The sequence below is a fragment of the Anser anser genome, assembly GCF_964211835.1.
Source record: "Anser anser genome assembly, chromosome: 14".
NCBI lineage: Eukaryota > Metazoa > Chordata > Aves > Anseriformes > Anatidae > Anser > Anser anser.
In genome coordinates, this window is record NC_139735.1 from 14,778,388 (window position 1) to 14,802,801 (window position 24,414).

A 24,414-nucleotide genomic window follows, 5' to 3' on the forward strand; every position below is an offset into this window, starting at 1 on the left:
ATAGCCCAAGAGAGCAGTTTCATCTTACCTATCTTAAGAGGAATGACTTGTTCTCTGGAAAGATTTCTTTGTCACTATTACAGAGTTTGTCACAAATTCCAAATTTTAGCTTGAATTAGATGAGTTGAGTCCTACCCTTTTCTAGGCCATAGTTACCAGCAAAATGAAGTACAGATTCAAGCACGTGAAGCCCAGGCTTAACTGTGTGTGCAGAGATAAAATAAATTATATCTCATTAATCATTGTGAGAAATCTGTTTAATCTGTGATGCCTCACAGCACATGCAATGGTTTGAAGTTGCCATGTACAGCATTTCAATGACTTGTGCTAAGGTCTAGCTTATGGGACCACATCCAGTGCCTTTCAGACAGGGTATTTTAATGGAAGATTTTTAAAATCTGAAATGAAGAAAAGCAGAAGGAGAGAAAGAAAAAGAGAATATCACTGGCTCTACCAAAACGACACAGCCACAATCATTATTTTAGGCTGCCTGTAAACAGATCACAGAGGAATCTTGATTGAAATTTACCAGGAATTAAATTCTCTTCTGGCTGAAGTGGAGTCAGGCCTTTCATATTTTACCTCCTCCTTTAGTGGCATCTCTCCCTCATACGACACCAGCCATCTCTTCCCTAAATATCTGCATTTTGTATCAGAGAGTGAATACTTTAAATAGCAGATTGAAAGATACAATATTTGAGGAATGACCTAAATGTTTTTCCTTATAAATAGCTCAGTTTCTCTTGTGAGGGAGAAAGAGAAAATAGCAGATTTCACAAAGAAAAATTCCTTAAAAGCATGAGTGATCTACTTAAGGCTGTTGTGCAGATCAAAACCAGAAGCAGCATTTATTTGTCATCTTTCATCTTTTCATCTTTCAGGATGGAACCTTCTTGGTAAGAGACAGCTCAAGAAAAACTGCTACTCATCCATATGTACTGATGGTGTTGTACAGAGATAAAGTATACAACATCCAGATTCGTTACCAGGAGCAAAATCAGATATATTTGTTAGGAACTGGCTTAAAAGGAAAAGAGGTACTGTGCATTTTTTCACGCTACTTCCCTTCATCTTAAAGTGCCTCCTGTCTCATTCTCTAAGTGTCAGGCTACTTAATCTAGCAGCTATTTTAATCCATTGAAATTCTGCTTATTGTCTTACAGATATTCCTACAATTGTTACTTCTGAAAGGAAAATCAGATTCTCCTGTTTGTACTCATGGAGTGAATTGATAGCCTTAGCGTACAGCTATTAGAAATCAATACAATTTGTTAGGGAGTGTTTGTTTACCACTAAGACACCAGATAATGGAAATACACCACTGAGAGCAAATCCATATCTGCCAACTTTACTGCTTTGCTTCAGATGGTTAGCTTACTCACATCCTGTAGTACTGCACGGGGTCTGCTGGCGTCAGACACACTGGTCAGCACATATACTGATTGAGTCTAAACTCTCTGAATTTATGAGTCAACTTCATCATGTCAAACGGAAACAACACCACCGTGTATTAAACATGTTGAATCTGCATAAATTCATTATACAACACATCTTCAGTAGATCATACACATACATCAACATAGCTACACATTAGGGCAGGAAGAAAGACAGCTGATCTGATTATATTTACTGGACCTTATAAGACACCTCTTATAAAGAAAAAAGGTTTCTAAATTGAGTTTACTAATTGCTAAGAATTCTGACACTTTTTCCATTACCTTCTTATTTTTCCATCCCACAGGATTTTTCATCTGTAGCAGACATCATTGATTACTTCCAAAGAACACCTCTTCTTCTGATTGATGGAAAAGACAGGGGTTCAAGAAACCAGTGCATGTTAACATACGCTGCAGGACATATTTAAATGAGACCCTAATGAAGATCACATAAAGGATCAAAGTCTACTAAAGTCTGTAAACCTAAGGATACTTCCTTTTTCAGTGAACTAAAACCATGAAGAAATCATTAAAAATACTTTTAATTTTAATAAAAAAGGACAATGTTGTTATTTTTAAGTCATGCTTTAAATGTAGTACTCTATAAATATGATTTTCCTACAATATATTTATTACTGTCCAGTAACCATAGAGTACACAAGAATTCATTAGGTGAGGAAAACTATCTTCCAACAAACGTGTATCTTCCTGAAACAATTTCCAAACCACATTAGAGGACCCATGAAAGATACACCAATACAAGTCTCTGCTTTCAGAGGAGAAAAAAAAATGTAACCTATTTTTCAGATCAGAATTGCAGCAGCAATTCTATTATTTAAAGTAGTACATACCACAGAACCAAGAACCAAAACAAAGTTGAGAAGTAAACCAAAAGCAATAGTTTTTTTCTTTTTTTTTTTTTTCCCCCCGTGCAATCCACCTCCCAATAAATCAATAAATCAGCTAACTATGGGCATTTCTGTGAAAAGACTTGGACTCCAACCTGCCAACCTGGACCCTAAAGACACCTACCTTTCAGCAAGACACAAAAATTTCGTGTGTTGCTCGATTTTTTCCCTTGATTTTTCCCCTCTAATCCCCCTGCCTGTCAATACCTGTGTTTGTGTTATTCAGCTATACAACTGTTTCTGTTCACAGTTTTCTAGAAAAATAAAATATCTACAGATAATATCTTCTACCTGCCATACAACTGATGATTCACGGATGGCATCTTAACCCATGAATTGGAATTATCTCCTAGGATCCTCTAAACTCACTTAGCAACAAGGTTTTCTCTATTAGCACATCTCTTTAACTGTATCTCTGACTCTAAAATAAGCCACCATTCTTTTATAGGACACACATCAAAAAGATTATCATCATGTGATTATTAATTGCAAGACCACACCCAAGTCCCTTAGAAAGCATACAGATATAATTTGGATAAAGTTGGTTCCTCTTATACAAATGCTTTCTGGTTTTACTGTGTTCTTTCAAGAAAAAACAATAACATTCTCAGTTCTATAATATAAGCTGCAGCTGAGGACCACTGAAGAATACTATGTCATGAGTTTTTTCCCTCTCCTTTGTTAAGTGGGATTTATCCAATTTTTTGCCCTGTTTTTTTAGGAACTTCTGTTTTCTGACCAAAAAAAAATTAAATAAATAAAAAGAATTACCTTGGACATTGTCACATTTTCTCCTCTAAAGCCATTTCTGTGTTGAATCATAATTCAAGGGAGGATATCGTCCATATCATTTATATAGCTTCTATGTTAAGAAAATCAGATTTCATGAAGAGTTTTACAACTTTAAATATGTATGTTGTAAATGTTATTTTTATTTACATTATATTTGTCTAGGAGCTGGAATTCAAAGTTAGAGAATTTCATTTCCATGCAACTATGAGTAAATAAGTATATAAATAAATAAAACCACTTCAGCTGACAAAGCCTATCTCTACTACTGTATTTTTTTAAAATACCTGCTACTAGTCTTGTGAAAGAAAAGTCAGTTTTTATATGTCTTTCCAAAAATGCTAAAATTAAGATCAATCCCACAATATTACCATTGACTGTGTAAGCTGGAGGTTGTCATTTTATTACACTGTCTTGAAAATTCTGACAACCCTGAAATGCCTCCTATGGAATTATTTCATTGGTTTTAAATCACCATTTTTTTTTCCACTTCTGGAAAGAGCAATAAAATGCAAACCTACATAACAAATTATAGCTCTACATATTCTTTTTCTACAAAGTAAATCTGGATTTGATTATTCAGATAAACATGTTTTGTATGATTAAAACCTACCTCAACATTCAAACATTTTCACAAGTAAAGTATGACTGAATATGAATTCTACTTAAAATATATGAATACACTGGCTACACAAATTTTGGGCTGACAAGACTTCATAGTGGAGTATTTAAACTACTAGCTTTTGCTTTCTTTTGAATCTATATGCATTAGAAAGTCACTATAGAAACTAGGATCAAAGTACTTTTGATTTCCCAGAAGTAATTTGCTCTGTGGCCTCCTTCCACAGCAACATTTTTAGAATAAGGAAGGCATATCAAATGATGACTCGCAGTTCCTCTTTTATTGAACATTTCTCATCCCATTTCCCGGAACACGACTGAGACAAGAGCAATAACTTGACGTGAAGTAATTTTTAATCTTTTGTTACTCTTCCAATATGTCTTCATTTAAAAGGAGACAAACACGTGAAGAACTTCATGCCCCATTTCCTGACCTTTCTAGTTAATTTTGCTACTCTTTCCAGACCTAGTATATTTAATTTGAGAAATTTGGGTTAAAAATCTCTCTCAGAATCAGTAACGTTTTCCATTCTACATTTCCAATTTAAAATAAAAATAATCCAAGTGCAGGAAACCATATTGTCACTTTACAGTTGAAACTCAATCACTATTAATAGAAGACAATATATGAAAATGGATGGTATTACTTAATCTGTCAAACTCCAAGTTTTTTCTTCAGCTTCTCTTAAATCTTTGGCCTTCATGGGATGGTTGAAATTCAAAATAAGGTCACAAAGCAACAGCTGGCTTTCCACTGAAAGACAAAGGGAAATGTAATTTCACAGCACTTACTGAATAGTAAATGCTAAGCAAAAGACAATTTAATAGAGCATGTTTTTGAAGTACAATTGTCAACTCTTTCAAAAATGCAAAGGATTGCCTTGTTTTGTTTACCTCAAAGCAGTTAAATAAAGTTTGATATTAGCATATTTGTAATATTGTCATTGTCAAACTATTTTTGTCCCTAAAAAGGAATGCATTTGACTAACAGTTTTTGTCCATGCTTAGCTAACATAGTTCCATTCCTATGTAACTAGTGTTTCATTAATTGTTCAAAACAAAACATTTTTTTCATTAGATTAAAAAAATAATTGTATGATACAGAAAACACGAGCCATTCTCAAACATGCTTTCTAAAACAATGCCTTCAACAGCTTTCTGTATAGCTAGATGATGAACTCAGAATTACCATTTAGTTTCTTCAGCTCATTGGACATTCTGTCAACATTTTTAATTGCAGCTTCAAGGTTAAACTGCTGATCAGCTGCATCATTTCTGAACACCTGTATGAAATAGAAACAAAACATAACTCTAAGTGTATATATTACTACAAATGTGGTAATAGAGCTAATCATAATCTTTATGATTTTTTATTTTTATAAATAATATTTTCCCCCCTCATCAGTATTTTTATATACATATATATATATATGTACTTCTGTTTTCAACCCTACTGTTCTTGTGAAACATATACTGAAAGCTCATATACTCAGGTAATATTTAGCCAACCACGAGATGGAGCTATTGTGAAGAAAGAATGCATGAAAGAAATTAGGGCTTAGTTAAGCACTGAATGTTAACGAACGTGCTAATACTTGAATATAAAAGTTTACATCTATAGGCGCAATTGTTTTATAAACAATATCTCAGAGCTTATTTTGGAGACTATAGTACCTTACTTTAAAACATAATTAAAAAAACCCATCAATCAGAAGTCTAGAGACAATTAAGACTATAAACTATTAGAAATGAAATATAATTTCAATTTCGAAATTTATACTATATTCTGCATATAGTTACACTATTTTTTTTTTTTAGGAAAAATACAAAATAAATTGCATACATCTTTTATTCGGCATAGTTATCATCTCTCTAATTATTACTAAGAAATTCTAAAAAAAATCTGGAAGAACTCTGAGTGATTCAAAATTAATGTTCACTTTGTAGAACACCTCAACACACTGAGAAGTATGACAAAACATGGAACATACATTTGACATAGATTCTTTAGATTCGTCTCTCTTCCCTTCAGATAGTGGCTTTGAATGAAGATCATCTGTCTGGGCCAAGGATCCTACAAAGACAAATCTCAAATTATTATGGAGTTATATACATATTATATATTGCTGTGTGTACGTATCTATTACGTGTCAAATATACACATTTGAGAAAAAATAACGACTAGACCGTTTTAAAGTCGTATCATTTGAAAACAGAGTTTAATGAGTTAAGTGGTTTTATTTCTTATTGAGGAAATAATCTTTTTTGTTTAAATCATGGATTTTTTATATTTATATTATTTTAGAGGCATTTCATATTTTGAGTTAAATGAGCATATTTATAATAGTGACAAAAAAATCCACAAAAAAATCTAAAATAGTGTCTTTGAAACTTTATCAAAAATCTAGAGAGGCATTGCAAACAATTTCTATGATGAAATTAAGGAAGGAAAATCTAAAGTACACACATGCAAAACTTAAATATCTGCTTGTCAGTAAAAGAGATGAGATTAAATACCGAATCCCTGGACTTTTTCTTCCCCCATTCTCTCTGCTCTTCTCTCTCTAGACATTAGGAAACACTCAGGAAAGTGTCTCTGTATGACATCACTGGAAAGCTGTTTCAACACTGAGGGGCAAAAAAAAAAGAAAGAAAAAAAAAAAGAAAAAAAAGCTTATTTCACCCTAGTAGTGCATGTGTTCAGGAGTGCAATCAAAGGAAACGAACCCTACCCTAAGCTAAAATGGCAGCCAGAAAAAAGCATGCCCCTTTTAATCTCCCCCACAGAAACGTCCCTTAGTGATAGCAAAGCCTTTTCCTGAGCTGGTAAGCCTGAAGTGCACCCATGGGTGCCTCAGCTCTCATGTTCGCATGAGCCACCATGAAATATGTGATGAGGGGGCCCCACAAGGATTTCCCTGTCAGCAGAGGCTGCCCTGAAGGAGCAGAAGCACAGAAAGGGCCTGGCTTCCTCACAGGAAGGCAAAAAGTGAGAAGCACAGTGATGGCATCTCCCTCACTGAGAGGCTGTGGAAATGGCCATGGTGCCAGCACCCTCCTATGCCTGGGGTGCCTCAGGAACAGGTTTTCATGCTGACAGTGGGAAGGTCTCCAGACCAGCCCCTGGTTGAAACCTCCCAACTCCCGAGGTGCTGGTGCCCAAGGCCCAGCCTCCAGGTGGAGCCTGGAGGGTTATGCCTCTGCTCTTAAAGGGCTGTTTGGCAGCACAGCCAGGCCTCCTGAACACCCCTTCCTTCAGCATGCGTCCTGTGGGTGCTAGTCACAAAACACCCGCCTACCAGACACCCCAGGGTAATTTTTCTCTTCCTCCCCTGCTGCCACAAAGGCAAGCAGGGCAGCTCCTGAGGGAACCATAGCCTGGCTGTGCCGCAGCACTGAAGGCAGGCCACAACACGGCCCTCTCCACCAAGGGCAAGGAGCCAGCCATTACCATGGCCTGGCTGGGCCATGCCTTCGTCCCCATGCACGGCAGGGCAAACTGGGTGCTCTGAGCAGCCATGGGAGGCTGTGATACCAGGGGCATTGCCAGCGGCTCCCTGCTGGGTGCAGGCAGCAGTGCCCATGCAGGCAGGACAGAGCTCAACTGCCCCATGCACAGGCAGCCATTGGTACTTCGCTGCCTTCTGCTTTGCTCAGTAAGGAAAGCCCCATGAAGTGTCCCTCCTTCCAGCATGTGAAATGCTGGTAGGTTGCAGCTCCCAGGGTTTGTGATTTTGGGAGTATGAGTTAAAAGCTAACCACAAATGGTGCAAGAGCTGAAGAAGAAATGGGGAAGAGAGGCTGGGGTGGCATGGGGAGAGTGGTGAATGGTGATTTCCTGTCAGCTTTTGCGGCCTTGCCTGTGGAGTGCTGAATCTTACTGCATGGTGTTGCAACTCATTTATAAGCAATCCATTTCTTTTTGTCATCAACTGTAATTCAGATAGACTAAAAATATTGTGAGTGAAAATCAAATAATGAACCTCAAGGAGGACAAGAAAGGCACTTTGTTATACCAGTTCATCAATTTAGACTACAACAAATGGTGGCTGCCCTTAGAGGTAATATCTGACTTCAGTTGAAATCAACAAAAACTGCTAAATAATGACCAGGAGTTGGGAACTGTTCATTTCTTCCTCAGTCTGTGCCCTGTAGTCCCTAAAGCTAGGGACACCAAGCAAGGGAATGGCCATCAGCACTTTCATTTAATTTATTGCAACCACTTCTCCTGCTGCTCAGTGCCCAGGCTGTATTTCAGACTTCCTGCGTGGCACCACTGGAGGAGGGCGGCTGGTACCTCAGGGGAGGGTAGAATTGCTTGGATGTGCTGTAGAGGACAGATGGACAGAGATGGCAGCTGCCTCCCGTTTACTCTCTTCCATTCTCTGTCTCTTTCAGTGGTGTGCCTTCACAAAAATGTTCTTTAAAATAAAGCATTCAAAATTTATTCTTTTGTGACTGCAGGTGAAGCTAAAATGAAATTCAGAACAGCATATTCTGCTAAGGAGCAATTAAACTGTGATTCAAAGAGAGAACATGATATGCTGCTTAGATTGTGGGGCTTTCTGAAGATGAGAAATGCAGAGCAGGAAACACTTTACACCTGCACTAATTCCTGTACTACAGTCTTTCAGCTTACACGGTCTCGCAAAGACCCCGGTGTAAACAAGTTAGCTGTACACCTCTAAGGTAAAGGTCCTCTGTGGTTTGCAGAAGCTGGTGATTTTGCTGGCAGAATACTGGAGTGTATGTGTGTACAGAGAAGACAAACAACATGGTGTTTTTAGATATCTACTAACAATAAAAGAATATATAAAAGTGTATGTAGAAATATATGTACAAAAAAAAAAAGGTACCACAGTTGCGTACCACAGTTGCTTAGCAAGTTGCTGAAAGCATATGTGATAATATAAGCAGAAGTTTTCTTCTTCAATAAAGGAGAATGCTCAAATTGCTGCCAGGAATGGGTTAGCAGATGAAGCTATAATAAACATAAAAGCTACCTGCTTCACTGTAGAAACTGCTAGGAAAAACAGGTGTAGTATCCTAGTGTGGTAGCAGGGAAAGGGAGAGAGACAGCTGACCTCAAGAGAAGCGAATCATTGAGTAATGGGGGATTTTTTGAGATATGTTGTAGGCAGTTCCACATTGACTTCTGTTCAAAGAGTTTATTTTAATTTACTTTCTGAATTTGGTAAGAGTTTTTCTTTTTTTCACATCATATAAATAACCTGTCACATTATACTTAAATTATTCTGTGCTAACTGTAGAAAGAAAAATAAATACTGTAACCACCAGAAAACTTGGGTTCAAAACAAGAACAATATAGCAAGTTGACAGAATAATTGGAGAAATGATGTAGAGTGGTTCCTAAAGTCAAGGATTTTTTAAAAGTAATCTTAAATAATTTGAGATGTTAACAAACAAGATGACCAACACTGCAGGAAGCTGAGGCATTTTCTTTTAAGAAGAAAAAGAGAGAGTAAGAAATATTGAATTTGTGCAATTAAATTTACTTAGAACTTTACTGAAATACTTTCTGGATTTCCTTTTAAGGTAATATTTCAAAGTGAAATTTTGAAATTAATAATTTGAATTATCAATTTCTGTTACACCTCTGTAAAAGGAGCGTTTGCACAAGTGTTGCTAACAATTGAATATCAGCATGCCAGTTTATGAGCCACAGTTTCAATTTTGCCTGAAATAAACGTATAGATTTATGGGCAGAGATACATGCAGTTGAAACTGACTGGAACTCTTTTTAATCATGGGTTGATTGGGCTGTGGATGCTACTTTAACACATGAAATAGCTGTTTCCCTGGAGTCTTTCTGAGAACACGTTCAGTTATGAAAGCTGAAACCACTCAGCCAATCTCAGGTAAAGACAGAATCACTGCCAAACCACTTCTCTAAGGAAGAAAAAAGATCAGGAAGACTAGAAATCTCTTTGAGGGAATGAATTTAGGATTATGATGTGAATCAGCAAGCACTGCAGGCAAATAAAATATTACAGATTACTTTACAGAATCACTGCCTTCCTCACCTCTGGAGTAAAATTACCTTGAATATCATTTCAGGCAGAAATGAAATAATTAAATACACAACCACTGAACAGGAGGATTTCAGAATAAAGGATATGCAAAGTTATTTTCCTGTATAATCATAGATTAAGGAGAAATAAAGAAAGAAACCTAGATCTCATGTTCTGTCTCATGGTTACAGAAATATTTTAAAGAAATTGTTCTAATGGGGAGTAGAAGAAATCTATTCACTTCAACGACAATATTTTAGTGAGTGGCTTGGCAAACATTAACAGCATCCGTCTCTTAAGGAAATATATTTTCAAACACTGCAACGCATAGGAGATAAGATGCAAGGAGATAAACTTTTACTAAGAATACAACCATTTCCTGTTACATTTAAAGCCTTAGTTCTCATACAAATTTCCTAGTGGATCTAATCGGGAAGCTGAAATTTAAATGTATGTCATTAAACGTTTACACAAAAAGCTCTAACAAAAGAGGAACTGCATTTTTTTTTTTACCACTGCACGAATATAAGAAATATTAATCAAGATTTCATGGGAAGTCAAATAGAAACCAAACCAACACACACACAGAGAAAAAATCACGCCACGTGAACACGTGACAGTTGTTTCTGATGAAATAATATGTTATTTCATAACGTTTAGAGCACGTGTGATTTTCACTGATGAAAACTTGTAAATGCTGAAGGCAAAAAATGCCTGACTAGATCATGGTACAAGACAGTGAAGCAAAAGCCAGGCTGTGTACTGAAAAGTTTACAATTCAATTAGATGAAGCAGAGTGGCAGGTAGAAGAATGCAAAGTGAACTGACTTGCTTTTAATACATGCTCATGAACTGGGAGGAACTAAGGCTTGAGTTAAAACATACATTTGTGACAAAAGATACTGAGTTGTGAAACTTCTTTGCTTGTGGAGTTTTTGGCCAGAAAACTTCAACTGATTATATAACACATAATACACTTTTCTGAGAATGTTTTAAGATTCAGTTAAGAAAATATTAAAAATACTAAAAATCCACTTACAGAATGAAAAACATTACACCATTTCTCTACAGCACTATAATTAAGTTTCTCTAAGAAATTGATTATATTAAATGCCCTCATTTAAAACAACCAAAAAACAAAACAAAACAAAAAAACCCTCTCTCTTCAGTCCATACAAAATCCTGCATTGAATTGGAAGTGCCTGTGTGCATACTTAAGTTTGCTGACTGCTGTATGCATATCGTTACCAGACTTAGAGGCACATGTCATTCCCTTCCATTTTAGATCTTAATTTTCATTTAAGGATACCCTGAATGGCTACAGATTATTGGAGGTGGTACATGAGGATGCCTACCTGAGCATCTGCTTTATTACCTTCTTGACAGTGGGCAAGGCACTAATAAAATACACTGTGGCAGCTTGGTAAAAGATGGACATGACTATAGAGAGCCCTGTATCCTTCTATTGCTTGACCAGTAAATTATTATTATTATTATTATTTTGGCAAGTGCTATTTTATTTATTTATTTTTTTAAAGCTCATAGCATATCAGGTTTTAATATCTCAGAAATCCTTATCTTCAGTTTGCTTGCATGGACAGTTTAAACTATAACATTAAATCTACGAGGTGCTGCCTGTTGCTCCTTTTCCTAAAAGAAAAAAATTTACAACAATAAACAGCATAAGGGTATGCTTTTAAGATATGCTGGAAAGTCCTGACTTGGTGTTTTGGGCAGCATATTATCTGGTAATAATTTTTAAACAGTAGCTTTTAAGTAGTTCATAAATTTAATATTAATTTAATGATATGGAATGCTAAAGATGTGAATATTCAGTGACTGAAGACAAGTCCATGTATGATGCTAATGCAGACAGAATTGTCTGCTGAAACTTCTTAGTTGGTTTGAATAACTAATGTAAAAACAAAGGTGTATTTCCTGCCACTCTTTGATATATAACAATTGTCCTATTCAGATTTTTATTAAAGTCAGAGAATTATTTGGTGAATGTTTCAACATATAAATGGTAAATATAAATTAAGTTCTGGAGGAGTACTTTGGGGATTAATCATAAGTGTTAATCATAAATGTTATGCTTAATGGAACTTTGTGAGATTCAAAAATACTATTGCTTCTTCGTGGACAATATATCCATATATAAAGAAACTAGCCTTTGAAGCTATGGGTTGTATCAACTCAAGAAGTGTGTGGATCAGGCACAAGGAGATGGGCTTATCAAAATTCTCTGCCAAGTTTACAATGATTTCTATAAACACCAAGTAGTTTTGCATATACAAATTAAAGCTGTAAGCCTCACTGTTGATCATACTTAGGGTTCTGATTGTGAAATTAGAATGAAAGTAACACTGGTTGGCAGAATTCTTCTTCAGAGAATAACAATACTTTTTAAAGTTACGAGGTTACAACCCTGTCTTGTCCCTTTTCTGTGACAGGCTGTAGCAGTAGACTTCTGAAAACAGAGTTTGAGCCAATGGAATCTGAAAGCAAAACTAGTCCTGTGGGGCTTTATAAAGTGAAACTCAAGATACATTTGGGAGTTGGTTGGATGATAAACATTCTGAAGACGCATTAAGAAATTCATCATGTTTTTTTCAATTTGGAAGTGATTTCTGATGTTATATATTTCTCTCACCTATAGTGAGACCATTGAAATGATGCAGGACTTTCCAGCAACTGTGAGTCTTTACTTATTATATGTAGCTATCAAGTAATAGAAGTAGATCTGCTCCTAGTTCTCGAAAACACTCAACATGCTTTTCTGTATATCCTTTCGCATAACAAAATGCCATTCAATAAGATTTTCCCATGTACATGGGGGAAGTAAGTTTATAAAGCAAGGAACTGTGAAATTGTCTCCAGCTCCTAAAAAACCAATGATCCTGTGCTTCCTGTTGGAAAATGCTGAGCTTTTTTGACTGAGATGACTTCACAAAGGCATAGTGCATTGCTTAATAGCTCAGTTATTACAGATATCTTACCACAATGCTATTTTACCTTCCCTGTTTTTTTGTAACAATAACAGCATCATGCCTGAAATACTGCAGAGAAAAGTAAGCAACTGCGCCAGTATCAGCAAAAGAGATTTATCATTTTGGTACACTGCAAATGATCCCTTTTTCACTTAAATGCGTTTAATACTATAAATTGTAAGGGTTAGTGACACAAGGTAGATATTGCAGTTTCTGTTAGTTATTTCTATTGTAATTCTCATTTTTTTTCATTTGTCAACCTGCATACATTTACCACCTGAAATCCTCTATAAGCATTAAAAGGATGAAAACAAGTATTAAGATGAACAAAAGCATAATAATCTGTTCTGGGAGATTCTAGATTAATTTGAAATTACAGATTTGATTGCTTTAGTTCCTTTATCAGATTATTATTTTTTTAATTATTATTAACTTATGAAATGGCCAGTAGGAAGTACAGCAAAAGATTCTGAAACAATTCTTGCCTCAGCTGTTTGACTAGGGCATCTCCCTTTAACTCAGGCTTTTCATAAAATGTCTTTCTGAAATAATAATGAAAACGAAACAAAACATTGGGGACTTAATTTTTTCAATGATGTCCATGTTGTATAAACATAATATGTCACAAAATCCACATAATGCACTCTCAGTAGTACAATGTCTGAAAATTGGAATGGTAGAACTGCAGAGCAACTGAAGAGAAGCCACTAGAGGCCCTTCTTCCCATAGCCAAAATGCATTAAACAACAGTAAATTGAAAACAGCAATATGCTTGTCTGAATAGTTCGGTGACTTACTCCAAATGTGAAATGACAAGTATGTAATAGATGTCAGATAATTAATAGCACTGTCTTAATAGTGTTACTGTATTAGCTTCCTACTCAAGTGATTGTGATCCTAGGGGGAAGAATATACCAGGAGGAAGACCCTGAAGGAAGCTACTCACACTAGGCTCTCCTTGAACTATCCAAATGACTGTCCTCCATGGTGCCATCTGGATTAGCTAATTCAGTCTTCTAATAACCTGAAAGGAATTCTTTTTTCTATTGACTACAGTAGCAGTTGAGAGGGTTGGACATTCCTCTGCTGAAGTTAGCTTCTACTGGGGAATAACTCTTCAAGGTCTAATCTCACATGCAAATGTGCTTTGCTGTGGTTTACCTGCTGTTACACAGTAAAATAAATAAATAAATCATTGAGATTGCTTTCTATATTGAACCCAGGAAATAGTACCAAGTTTAGAAATAGAAGTGGTATTGAGGGGTGTGGATTCTAACAAATTGTAAATTGACTTGGGCTTTTGTCTCTATCTTGTGGAAAATCTCATATTTAAATATGCTGTCTGTGTCTGTCTGCACAGAAATCTATCCTTGGAGACAGACAGCAATGTTATTAAGCTTCATGAAGATTTAAATTCATTTGTAGGAGCCTTGGTGAGGTATATATACATCATGTGTCTACTTGGATGAGCTGCCTGGTTCATGCCATACATGCAGACATGGGTGAGGCTGTATTATCTTCTGAAACAAATAACCAAACTGAAATACTAGCATTTTGTTCAGGTTCTTTTTTTTTCAGAAGATAGGACATTTGAAATCAGCTCCTTGAACTGGAGTTTAACAGTCTTTCAAATATGAACAAGACTGGTCTGAAATAACCGTGACCGTAAGTTAATAACTTGATAACTGTGGTCATTTTGTGACAACTACTTAGCATCAAAGGCTAAGACCTCATCTCACCACACTGCATGTCCTGTCTTGGATTTCTCACAGCATGATAACAGCCACATTGTGTTAAATGATTTAGAGCAGGTACAAATGTGAATGTTAACTTGAAAAAAAATATGCAAAACAGAGCATGAAAAATAGAACTTATTAACAGAAATAAAAGTCAATATTTATGTTAAAAATACTATCAGTGAGGCAGAGGAATTGGATATGTGACAAGTGGAGAAGAAAGTGTACAAATGCAGTAGGTATAACTCTCAACATTCTTCTGACCCAGTAAGGGTCTGAAACTATAAGGTGAATCACATACTGCAGGGGTTGCACCTGCGTGTTGGGTCACTTAGCAGAGGAGGGGACATGGAAAAGAAATACAACAATGGCCTCTGCCTCCCTCTTGCATTTGGCAGCTAGGATCATTAAGCAATAGAGAGATTGTGATTAATATTAGTGAGCTGCAGTTGCCACAGCAAGGGAGTGTGAGGTGGGGACCAACCGAGTGAGCTTCACACAAAATGTGAAAGACTTGGCAAATCCAAATGGGAATAAGGATGAACAAATTGACTTCTCTGTTGCACGTATCATGAAAAATGAAAGATGCCATATTATTGTTTGGGTTCACAAGGAATTCAATGTGAAAATAAGATGAAATAAGACACAAGAGACCTTTAAATATATGTCTAATCAAACATCAAGTCTGCAAAGGATAAATGGACTCGTTAACATCTCAGAATTAGCTGGCTCATAGGCCAACTAAGTGATGATAATACCATCCTCCAAGTATGCTAGACTCCACTGGTGAGCACTAATCAACAGATTAGTTAACAAATTAGTTAACAGATTATTTAACAAATAATTCTACATGTCAAAGTTAAGGTTTCTCTTGAGATTCCTATGCAAACTGAACTGTAAAGACAACAATTACAGTACCTCTCCGCATTATTATTGATCATGTTACCAAAAGTAGGTAATGAGGTCTTTCTCTCCATTCCTTCACGACACTTAGTTTATAACTAAGAAATAATTAGGTAAAAATTAATGCTAAAGTTATGCTTCACTTCAGGGCTTTTCCTTTCAGATCATTATTACATAAATACTGTTGCTTTCATTTTTTTCTCTAATAAAGTAATTTAAAATATACCAACAAACTACATAAGAAAACAAAACAAAAAACAGCAACAACAATAAAAAAACATACAAACAAGATTTTGGAAGACCATTCCAGGAACCAGTCTGACAGTTGATAATTCTTCTTGTAAACTATAAATGGGTGAAATCTCTTACGACGTTACTGGATTCATTCAGAACCACAGACAAAGTATTTTATGATGAATCAGACATTTAATCACAGCACAGTATCTATAGTTAGACGTAATATGCTTTTCTGTGTGTTGTGATATATTAGTGCTGACATTTAACTACAGAAACGTCTCACAAACCTTCTTTATTATGCTAATTTCTCAAGAATGTTGGAAGCTATATAAATCATAAAAAGGATTAGTGTAATTTGGTACTGGATTGATGCATGCTACAGACTCACACTTCAACAGCATTGCAGTCTAAAGAAATGGTAGGTGCTTCCACTACCCAGAAGTAACGCAGGAGCTGACTTTAGCTATAAATAAAGGAAGTCAGTCCTAACATTTGAAAATTGTATGAAAAAGAAATAGCACCATATATAAAGTGAGCAAAGTAGAATATGGAATGAGGCTGTCAAGAGTTACTGACAGCTGACTTGTCCTATAAATCCAGGCATACTGAGAAAGCTCTCACCTTAGTCTTTCCCTGCACCTGATACTGGAACTGTGTATCATTCAATGCACATTAACACATCTGCCAGGATATATGACTCATCAACAATTAGCAATTTGATTGTTATTGTCTAAGCCTTAATGGTATAAGCAGCAAGTGGAAGCACTGTGGACTGAACTGTTTGAATGTTAACTTCCCTGCATCTGAAACTGTCTGCTCTAATATTCCAATGTGGGTAGCAATGCAAGCAATGAAATTATGGGACAGAAACAGTAAGTATGGCAGTCTAACTGTGCCATACTGCCACTGTAACCTTGACACAGGAAAGAAAGAGGTTTAATTTGGTTTAGGATTTAAACTATTTTCAGGGATTTTGCTCCTATGTAAGAAAGGGAATTCATTTATTCTAGTAGCCTGTATTTCTCAAAGCATTCTCACAACAGTGATTATTTCCTCCATGTCTTCAAGAAAGAAGACATCAGTGAATCCGAGCTACCAAAGCCAAAATGAAAGCTCTTTTAAAGCATGGCTACCATCTGAAAAGGAAATAAATAAATAGCACCCCTTCCTATCCAACAATTTGTTCCTTGCCTTAAATTCAGAATTGTCAGACCACTTTATTCATTAATGTAATTTTTTCCTATTTTTTCCTCTGCAAAACCAGCATGTAAACTGGATTCTGTCTCAGCTTGTGCATCATTAATAGGATTAATTACTTTAAGAAAACATTTGTACTGTAGTGTCTCTATTATTCATGTTTTATGAACTGAGAGGAGCTCACTCTAGCTCTTAAATCTCAAGCTGTCATGCACACGACGGTCTTGTTTGAGAGCTGGTGAAGCAAGCAGTCCAGATCCCCAGTGCACAGCTGAGGATACCCATACTGCTATTTGAGTATTAGTTTTACAGATGTGCACTTTGAGAGATCTAACATACACACTTGTGAATATCAAAATGTCACGGAAAATGTTATTTCCTTTCATTCGCAATCTTATCCATCTCTTTCTTTAGCCAGTACTAAAGGTAATTCAGGACATAAGGAAGACACTTCTTATTCTTAGGGGTAATATATTAAATATTCCCTCCAGGAATTAACTCATTAAAAAGGGAAACTGAAATAAAATTTCTGCATGTGAGCTTTCAAAACCAATATAATCAGGAAAAACAGCACAGAACTCCCAGCAAAGGGCACTGTTTTGCTAAGCATCCCTCACCATTTATTTTATACTAATAGACAATGTTTTTGTACAACTCATTCATTTAATATGAAACGTAATGACACATACATCACAAAAAGGTTGACCCTTTTGTTACTTCTATATGAAGGCAATTATTTTCATTAAAGTGTCTTCTATTCCTCAGTCACCACCTTATCAAGTATAGGACTTGTAGTTTGACTAAATTAAGATATACTTTTTTGTTAAAAAAATAGGTGTAATTTACTTTTCATGTAAATGCTTGGATGCTTCAGAGAGAAATAGAAGCATATGCAAAGGAGGAACTGTAGAAAGGATTAACTGTCAAGAAATTTGCCGGGAACATTTGCAGGTGTTTAGAGACAAGATTCAATTTAAAGTAGAAGTGCAAGGAAATAACGAATGCAAGGAAATAACAAACTCCTCGTAAGCTGAACAAAAATTAGGAGGTATTCATCTGCTTTGGGCAGTCAAAAAACAAGAGTAAGCACACTTCTGAACCAGTATGCTGCCAAAAAAAAAAAAAAAAAGGATTGATTTGAGGATTTTGGTGTTTTCCAGCACTGAGACTGGAGAAAGGAAAACTCTGGTCATTAAAGTGACGTATTATCAAAGCAAGCAGTTACAAAAACGAGAAGCAAGGCATATTTCAAACCAATCCATTCTCATAGACCAGTACAAGATTTGGTATGATTTGTCTAAAAAGTATATGACTACCAAAACTTTGCAAACCTGTAAACATTCTTTCCAAATTAGAACATATGATTCAAGGAGGACAACATAATTGTATTCAACAATATTTTAGGTAGAAGAAAGTTGTTATCAGAAGCAAGCAATGAAAATGCTGTTGAGGAACTGAAGTCTTATGTCACATTTTTCTTACCTTATATTGTCTCTAGTGTTGTGGCTAGTACAGTCAGATCCAGCCTATTCTCCTTTACAGCAGTATTTGTTTCCAGATAAACATCCTCCAGAGGACTTGAGAAGTTTCTGGAAAATGTTTGTCTTATTTTTATGCTACAATTTCTTTCTTTCTTTATGATGTTTCATGGTTGTTTTTCATATATTTTTATGAAGAAATTTATAAGATATCACTGTATAAAGGCCTACTTCTCTATTTTTTTTGTTTTTTTAATGAATGAATTTGAGAATTTGGGGTTTACTCTGAAGAAGAATAAATGAACATGTTAAACTAATCAGAGCGCTTCTCCAGTAGGTAAAGCAGACTTCAGAGGTACTTGCCCAGGCAGGAGTAGGGAAATGAACCCTGACCTTAGTTCATGGTTCAAAATATTTTAGTATTTCTAAGCATTTTTGCTTTTGAAACAAGAAAGGTACAATAAGTAAAGCCATTGTCCTCTTACCTCTGCTAGTCTGAGCAGTCAACCAGGATCCTGCAGACCGTTTTGTTCTGGAAGACAAGAATGATGGAATCATGTAATCCTTTGCAAAGACATAATGCAGAAGCAATGTTAGATAGTTTCTTTGCTAACCAGTTCTAATCTACCTCATAGTGTGCTCTAGAGCACTCTCTTCCCTAATCTGCTTTTGTTTTTACGTAGGGCCATACCGCTATAGTTATCCCGCTGCCTTTAAGACCTTTCCTGCTTCCTATGACCACTTTGTCCTACTGTTGGACAAGCAAGATTGGCTAGGAAAGAAGGCCAAGTCTTGGATAGGTATCATTTCTTCTTCATGAGGCATAATGGTTCATTTACTTCTGTATTGTGTGCACAGGTGAAGTGACAACTCAGCAGTCTGGAGGGGCTACAAGAGGAAGTGGCTTTTAAAGCTTCTCGAATGGCCAGAATTTGGTCTGGTCTGGGCCTGAAAGACCTAGATCTGGGTGAGGAAACAAGACTGTGGCTATTTACACAAGAGAGAATTACATTTTTAAGGGGTTCTTTCTCTCTTTTTTTTCCTTTCCCTTCCTTCCTTCTCTTCTCTGCTGTACATTTTTAGCATCATGGGAGAAGCCGCCTGGATTTCTCACATCCTCACAATTTAGGATGTTCAGACTAGAAGTTTCATCCACTTTAACAAGAAGCCTCCACAACATATGCACTCAGAGAGTACTTTCCTGGTTTCAAAGTTATGGCAACCCATACAAACCTGTTTCTGAGGTGTGTTCTAATGTAGGGTACGTTGCAGAAGTACTGCCACAAACCAGCGTGAGGGCATGCTGTTAATGCAGTTAAGGCACATTACAGTGAGTGGTTATTACACTGAGGATTTTTATTCAGCTATGTCTACTTAAATGAACAAATGAAAGAATATTATTTTTTGTTTGTTTATATAGCTCTATTTTCTAGATAGACTCAAAAGAAAATATGCCATATATATATATATATATTTTAATACTTAGCGACATCCAAATTCCAGAGTATGTTCAAAAGACAACCTCAAAACTTGCAGGAAAAAATCTGTTGTTTCTCAATGATTTCCTTACCTAATATGCTTAGAGACATGCCATGATGTCAATGTGTGACACACTAACTGAGCAACTGCTCTTCATCAGGACTTCTCACTGTACCTCAGTTTCTGTATGCATGTCTGTACCTTTTCAGGAAGAGTGTAATTTCTTTTTCATTGCAAATGGTTTGCCTGGAACAAATACGTGACTTTTACTTTGTAGGCAAGGAATTCTGAGAAGGTCAGTAACAGACAGAATCTCTCTATAAAATGTGACAATCAATAACAGTTTAACCTCTAATCTATATTAACAGACAACCTTTATTTACTGTTTGACTTGTGTAAAGACAAAGACAGGTAATCCAAAAGGAGTAGTCACAATAGAGACGAATGACCTTCTTTTACAAGAATGTAGATACCACTGAGTGAAAACCATTTCAGCTTCAGCATCATGCAAAGGGCTATTTTGCAAAGAAACACTGTGTGTTAGTTGTTGAAACTTTTTTGTGCATTCCCCGAAACAAATGACACTATTCTGAATATATTTTTTTTTTCTGGGCAGTAAATAACGTCTTACATGTTGACAATGCTAATATTATATTTTAAAATATATTTGCATTTGCATTTTTTGTCATTTTTTATTGCATTGTATAAATCCCAGAGCAGGGATCCACTAAGCTCACTTTGAGAAAGCCCTCTTTCTTGGGATAGCATCATGCAATGACACAGGTGATCATATAGCATTTCATTATGGTATACTGGCTGAATCTATGGGAAAGTATTTTCAACAAGATTCGTGGATATGTGTTGGGAGTAAAAGTCAGGAAGGTTAATTTTAAGTGACTTTTAAAAATTGGATTATTCCATACAAATAGTTTTCAAGGGTGAATATTCCTAATGCAAAGTAATCTTAGGATATTCAGTCTAATTAGTGCTTTAAATCTACTAGATAAGGGGATCAATGGGAAGGGAGTAGTAAGAAAATAATTCTGTTGCTACTTGTAATTGTGGGATTTAGCAACGCCACTGTGGCATTGGAGGGACAGAATAAGAAATGATTAGGAAGCATTTATTTTTAGGAAGGTTGTTGCACGTTTTGTGCTCTAGCTAATCAATGTTCCTAATGCATGAAGAGATGCATGTAATTAAGTTGTTTTTACTTACGTTTAGATTTTAGTGATGCATAAGATAGGTAGCTGGAAATTTGCTTTAATCTTAAACCCTGTATCTTTAATTGATAAGTTAATTATTATTTGGAGAAATACTGAACCATGTCTGCTGCAGTTATTTGAATTGTTGATAAAAGTATATTCCTTTAAGAATACCTTACGAGCTCATTTGCTTCATTTTTCTCATTATCATTTTTCTGTAAATGAAAGAATCAATTTCTAGATAATTTTAAAATATTTTTCTTGCTCTTCATACTTTATAAAGTCTATTTGTAACACCAAAAGGGAAAGATCTTTTACACATGTAAGCAATTGTAAAGGCAGTCTCATAAGGTTTATTACAGTTGTATTAATGTGGGGGGCAATCCAAATGGTGATGGTAGCAAAACATAAGTTCTAGGACACTTTGTCTTATCTTGGTGGAGGCAGTATGAAAAGAAAACCACCACATTTCTGAGAATGGAAGATTTTCACTTTCTTTTCAACTAGGCAAGGAGGATGACACCACCTTTGTAAATGTACAACGCTATGTGTTTTTCAGACTTAGCCTGCTTAGCAAGAAGTGATCATACATGTCCTTGGCACTGTGTGAAATTTTCTGAAAACAAGGCCTTGCATACACGTTGGTCATCCAAAACGGAATCATCCCAAATTGCTGGTCTTTTACCTCCACTCTTGGCTTTGCAATTTAGCTTTGTCTCTCACTTTTTCATTATGTGCAGTATTGTGCATATCCATCCTAATCAACTCTTATTACTTGGAACAATGAGGTTGAGTGTAACTCAAAACCTGAATTAAATACAAATCTAGAATGAGAATATCAAGTATCATAGGATTTAGAATGCAAATACCGCGTCCTTAAAGTTAAAACTGACCATAAAGTTTAGTTAAATAATGGTGATGCATAATTGTAAGGACAGGAAAATTCAAGATAGCATTTGTAGCTGAAGCAAGAGACTAATAGGGCGTGTGCACCATGAACACAACATTGAGGTCAAACGCTGGTGCCTTTGTAATCATTTTAACTCACTTTTGGCTAAAGGGTATTTTGGAGGAAACTTATGAGAAGTATGTCCTTTTTGCAGGTCCAGTAGTGTTTTTATTTTTTAAAATATGTCAACACAAATACTCAAATGTTGTTTGTGACTCTAAAAATAGTGAACCATAGGTATGACTAGATATCTGCTCATCAATTACTTTTAGTTGTAGGGGAAAAAAATGGTGGTGCTATTTTCATATTATTTTAATAGGAGGAGGGCTTATGGCAGAAAATACTGCTTTGTACCCAGACAAGAGGATTGTACATACATCTCATAAATATGGAAAATGTATGCCAGGGAAATAAGTGTTCTATTTCAGTTATGCCAAAGAACTTTCTAGTTTATGAAGATTTTGGTAACATAATGCTGCATATAATCTTTATCAGGAAGCACAATGTGAAGTAGTTACTTCTCTTAAATGAACCATTTCTAGCAACTAGGAAGTAAGCACATGAGGCAACGTGTTTCTTCTGTATTAATCCACATGCTTCACTGAAGGTAAATTAAGGTAATTGGAAGCAGACGAGCTGGCGGTGAATGCATTCCTACGGCACAGATTTTGTCACAGTCTCATAACAATTGCAGACAAAAATTTAATTGTTCAGCATATTCAGAATACACAGTAACAGGTCATGACTGAATTCTGCTCTCCTCCAATCTGAAGAGAACCACATATTTGCATTTAAGTGCAAATTCAATGACATTTTGTTTTGCTAAGAAAACTTCCAAGTTATGAAACAAAACTGAGTCAAAGGCATACCGAAAGTGTCGCTTGTTTTAACGCAGAAGTGTCTGAGGTACAGAGCACAGAGAGCAAAGCTAATTTTATCTTGCATTCTCAGCAAAGTAAAGTAGTCCGTACTTCCTTAGTGGGTTTTCAAGTAAGTTTCAGACAGTGAGAGCATTTAAGTTGTGTGCTATTTTCTTCATCAAAAGCATGGGGGTCACTTTTCTTCATACCAAATATTCATCCTTTTTTGTTCTGCCACTAGAACAACTTTTGTAGCATGCTTGCTGGTTTTTTTTGCCTGTTTATGTTGGTTCCCACAGACTCATCATTGGTCTAGACAGGGTCATGACAATACAAACTGGCTTTACAGTCCATTGAAAATTAGCCTGAAGATCTAAGGAATAATTTTAATAGGAACTTTTGTGAGAATATCATTACCAATTCAAGTTACTTCTTTCTGGAAATGCAGGCAAGTGCTCTTGCCTAGTTTTATGTATTTAATTTTCCACATTCTTTTTATCCCTGCCTTCCTAATTAAGTGAATTCTTTCACTGTTTTCTCTAGTTTTGCAAGATTCCATAACTTCATGAATCGATGTCTGAGAAGATGATGAACGGGACACAGCAAAACCCGAACAAGCTTCTACCTTATTTCTTGGAGTACTAAGTCTACTATGTTTTTAGCTTCCAAAATTCAAGAAGATGCATCCTGTTCCATAACAAGAGAACCTATCTAAATATCAAAGCCCAGTTTTGCTGAATTCAAAATATACACATTATGTTGTCTGAAAAGACTGAAAGGTATGAATTTTGCACTTGTCAATATAATATTTCCTTAATAATAGATGCATTTTAAATGTCTTTATCATTAGCATACTGGTATTTTCCATTATTTGCATTTGCTAGCAACCTTTTTTGTCCTTCCAGCAAAGAAAGCTAGTACTTATTTACACAAAATAAAGATAGCCTCACTTCGTAAGTTCAATATTTTGGGCAAGCAGTAGTTTACCAGGCCACCATCCAGTCTTAGCAGGAAATAGTCCTAGTGCTGATCACAAGGAGATGACTTGTGGTATCAGCTCATTTTGAGAAGTTTAGCAAACATGTTATCTCTAGCAACAGGTCTGATGCAATGTTTATAAGTTCAATCTGTCCTGTTTTGCCATTGTTGGTGATATGCTTGTTACCAAAACAACCCAAAAGTCTTTTCTTCACCATGACCTTCAGAAGGTCACCTACAAATGATATTTCATCATAATCTAATATTTGAAAAGTGTTTAAAATGTAAAAACATTCTCGTAGATTTAAGACTTTAAATATTACTTACAATGAAGCTTGAACAACTTTACACTGCAGAAAGCTTTTAACTGATAATCTGATCTTAATTTGAACAGGCTCTGTTTTGTCCAAATAATGAATATGCCAAGTTGCATGGTGCATTATCTATGTGACTGTAAAGGCTTATTTAAAATTAAGATTAGATAGACATCTTTACTTGTTTACTTAAGGAAAATCTTACTCCAGCACACCTGAGCCGAGGCTGACTCAAACACAGAGGGAACATTATATGGAGAGGCAATTAGAAGAAAAGAGGAAAAAAATACGCAGCCCATACG

The 24,414-nt window shown here is 35.8% G+C and overlaps 3 protein-coding genes across 15 annotated transcripts in view; 2 read left to right on the forward strand and 1 right to left on the reverse strand.

The window, feature by feature from the left end:
• The window catches only part of LCP2 (lymphocyte cytosolic protein 2), a 32,194-nt gene extending 30,179 nt beyond the window's left edge, over nucleotides 1-2,015 (forward strand). Inside the window, exons 20-21 of the mRNA XM_083798222.1 lie at nucleotides 882-1,037; nucleotides 1,742-2,015. Of these exons, the coding sequence (XP_083654348.1) occupies nucleotides 882-1,037; nucleotides 1,742-1,864 (279 nt within the window). The 3' untranslated portion in view covers nucleotides 1,865-2,015. The remainder of the gene's footprint in view (nucleotides 1-881; nucleotides 1,038-1,741) is intronic.
• A 1,999-nt stretch (nucleotides 2,016-4,014) lies between these two features.
• The window catches only part of LOC310881215 (uncharacterized protein C5orf58 homolog), a 45,940-nt gene continuing 25,540 nt past the window's right edge, over nucleotides 4,015-24,414 (reverse strand). For 3 of the 8 annotated variants that reach the window (XM_083798247.1, XM_083798249.1, XM_083798248.1), the window contains 4 exons: nucleotides 18,813-18,859; nucleotides 5,746-5,828; nucleotides 4,944-5,037; nucleotides 4,015-4,508 (listed from right to left, as the gene is read on the reverse strand). In XM_083798247.1, coding sequence (XP_083654373.1) covers nucleotides 4,402-4,508; nucleotides 4,944-5,037; nucleotides 5,746-5,828; nucleotides 18,813-18,859 — 331 coding nt within the window. In that variant the 3' untranslated portion in view covers nucleotides 4,015-4,401. Of the gene's footprint in view, nucleotides 4,509-4,943; nucleotides 5,038-5,745; nucleotides 5,829-6,271; nucleotides 6,383-6,486; nucleotides 8,422-18,812; nucleotides 18,860-24,414 lie in introns of those variants that run through there. The other 5 variants (XM_083798245.1, XM_083798252.1, XM_083798250.1 and 2 more) reach the window with 5 other exon arrangements.
• The window catches only part of LOC310881216 (uncharacterized protein), a 36,625-nt gene continuing 24,048 nt past the window's right edge, over nucleotides 11,838-24,414 (forward strand). For 5 of the 6 annotated variants that reach the window (XR_014572202.1, XR_014572203.1, XR_014572204.1 and 2 more), the window contains exons 1-2: nucleotides 20,505-20,589; nucleotides 23,364-23,599. The gene's annotated coding sequence lies outside the window, so the exon portion shown is untranslated. Of the gene's footprint in view, nucleotides 12,483-20,504; nucleotides 20,590-23,363; nucleotides 23,600-24,414 lie in introns of those variants that run through there. The other variant, XM_083798254.1, reaches the window with a different exon arrangement.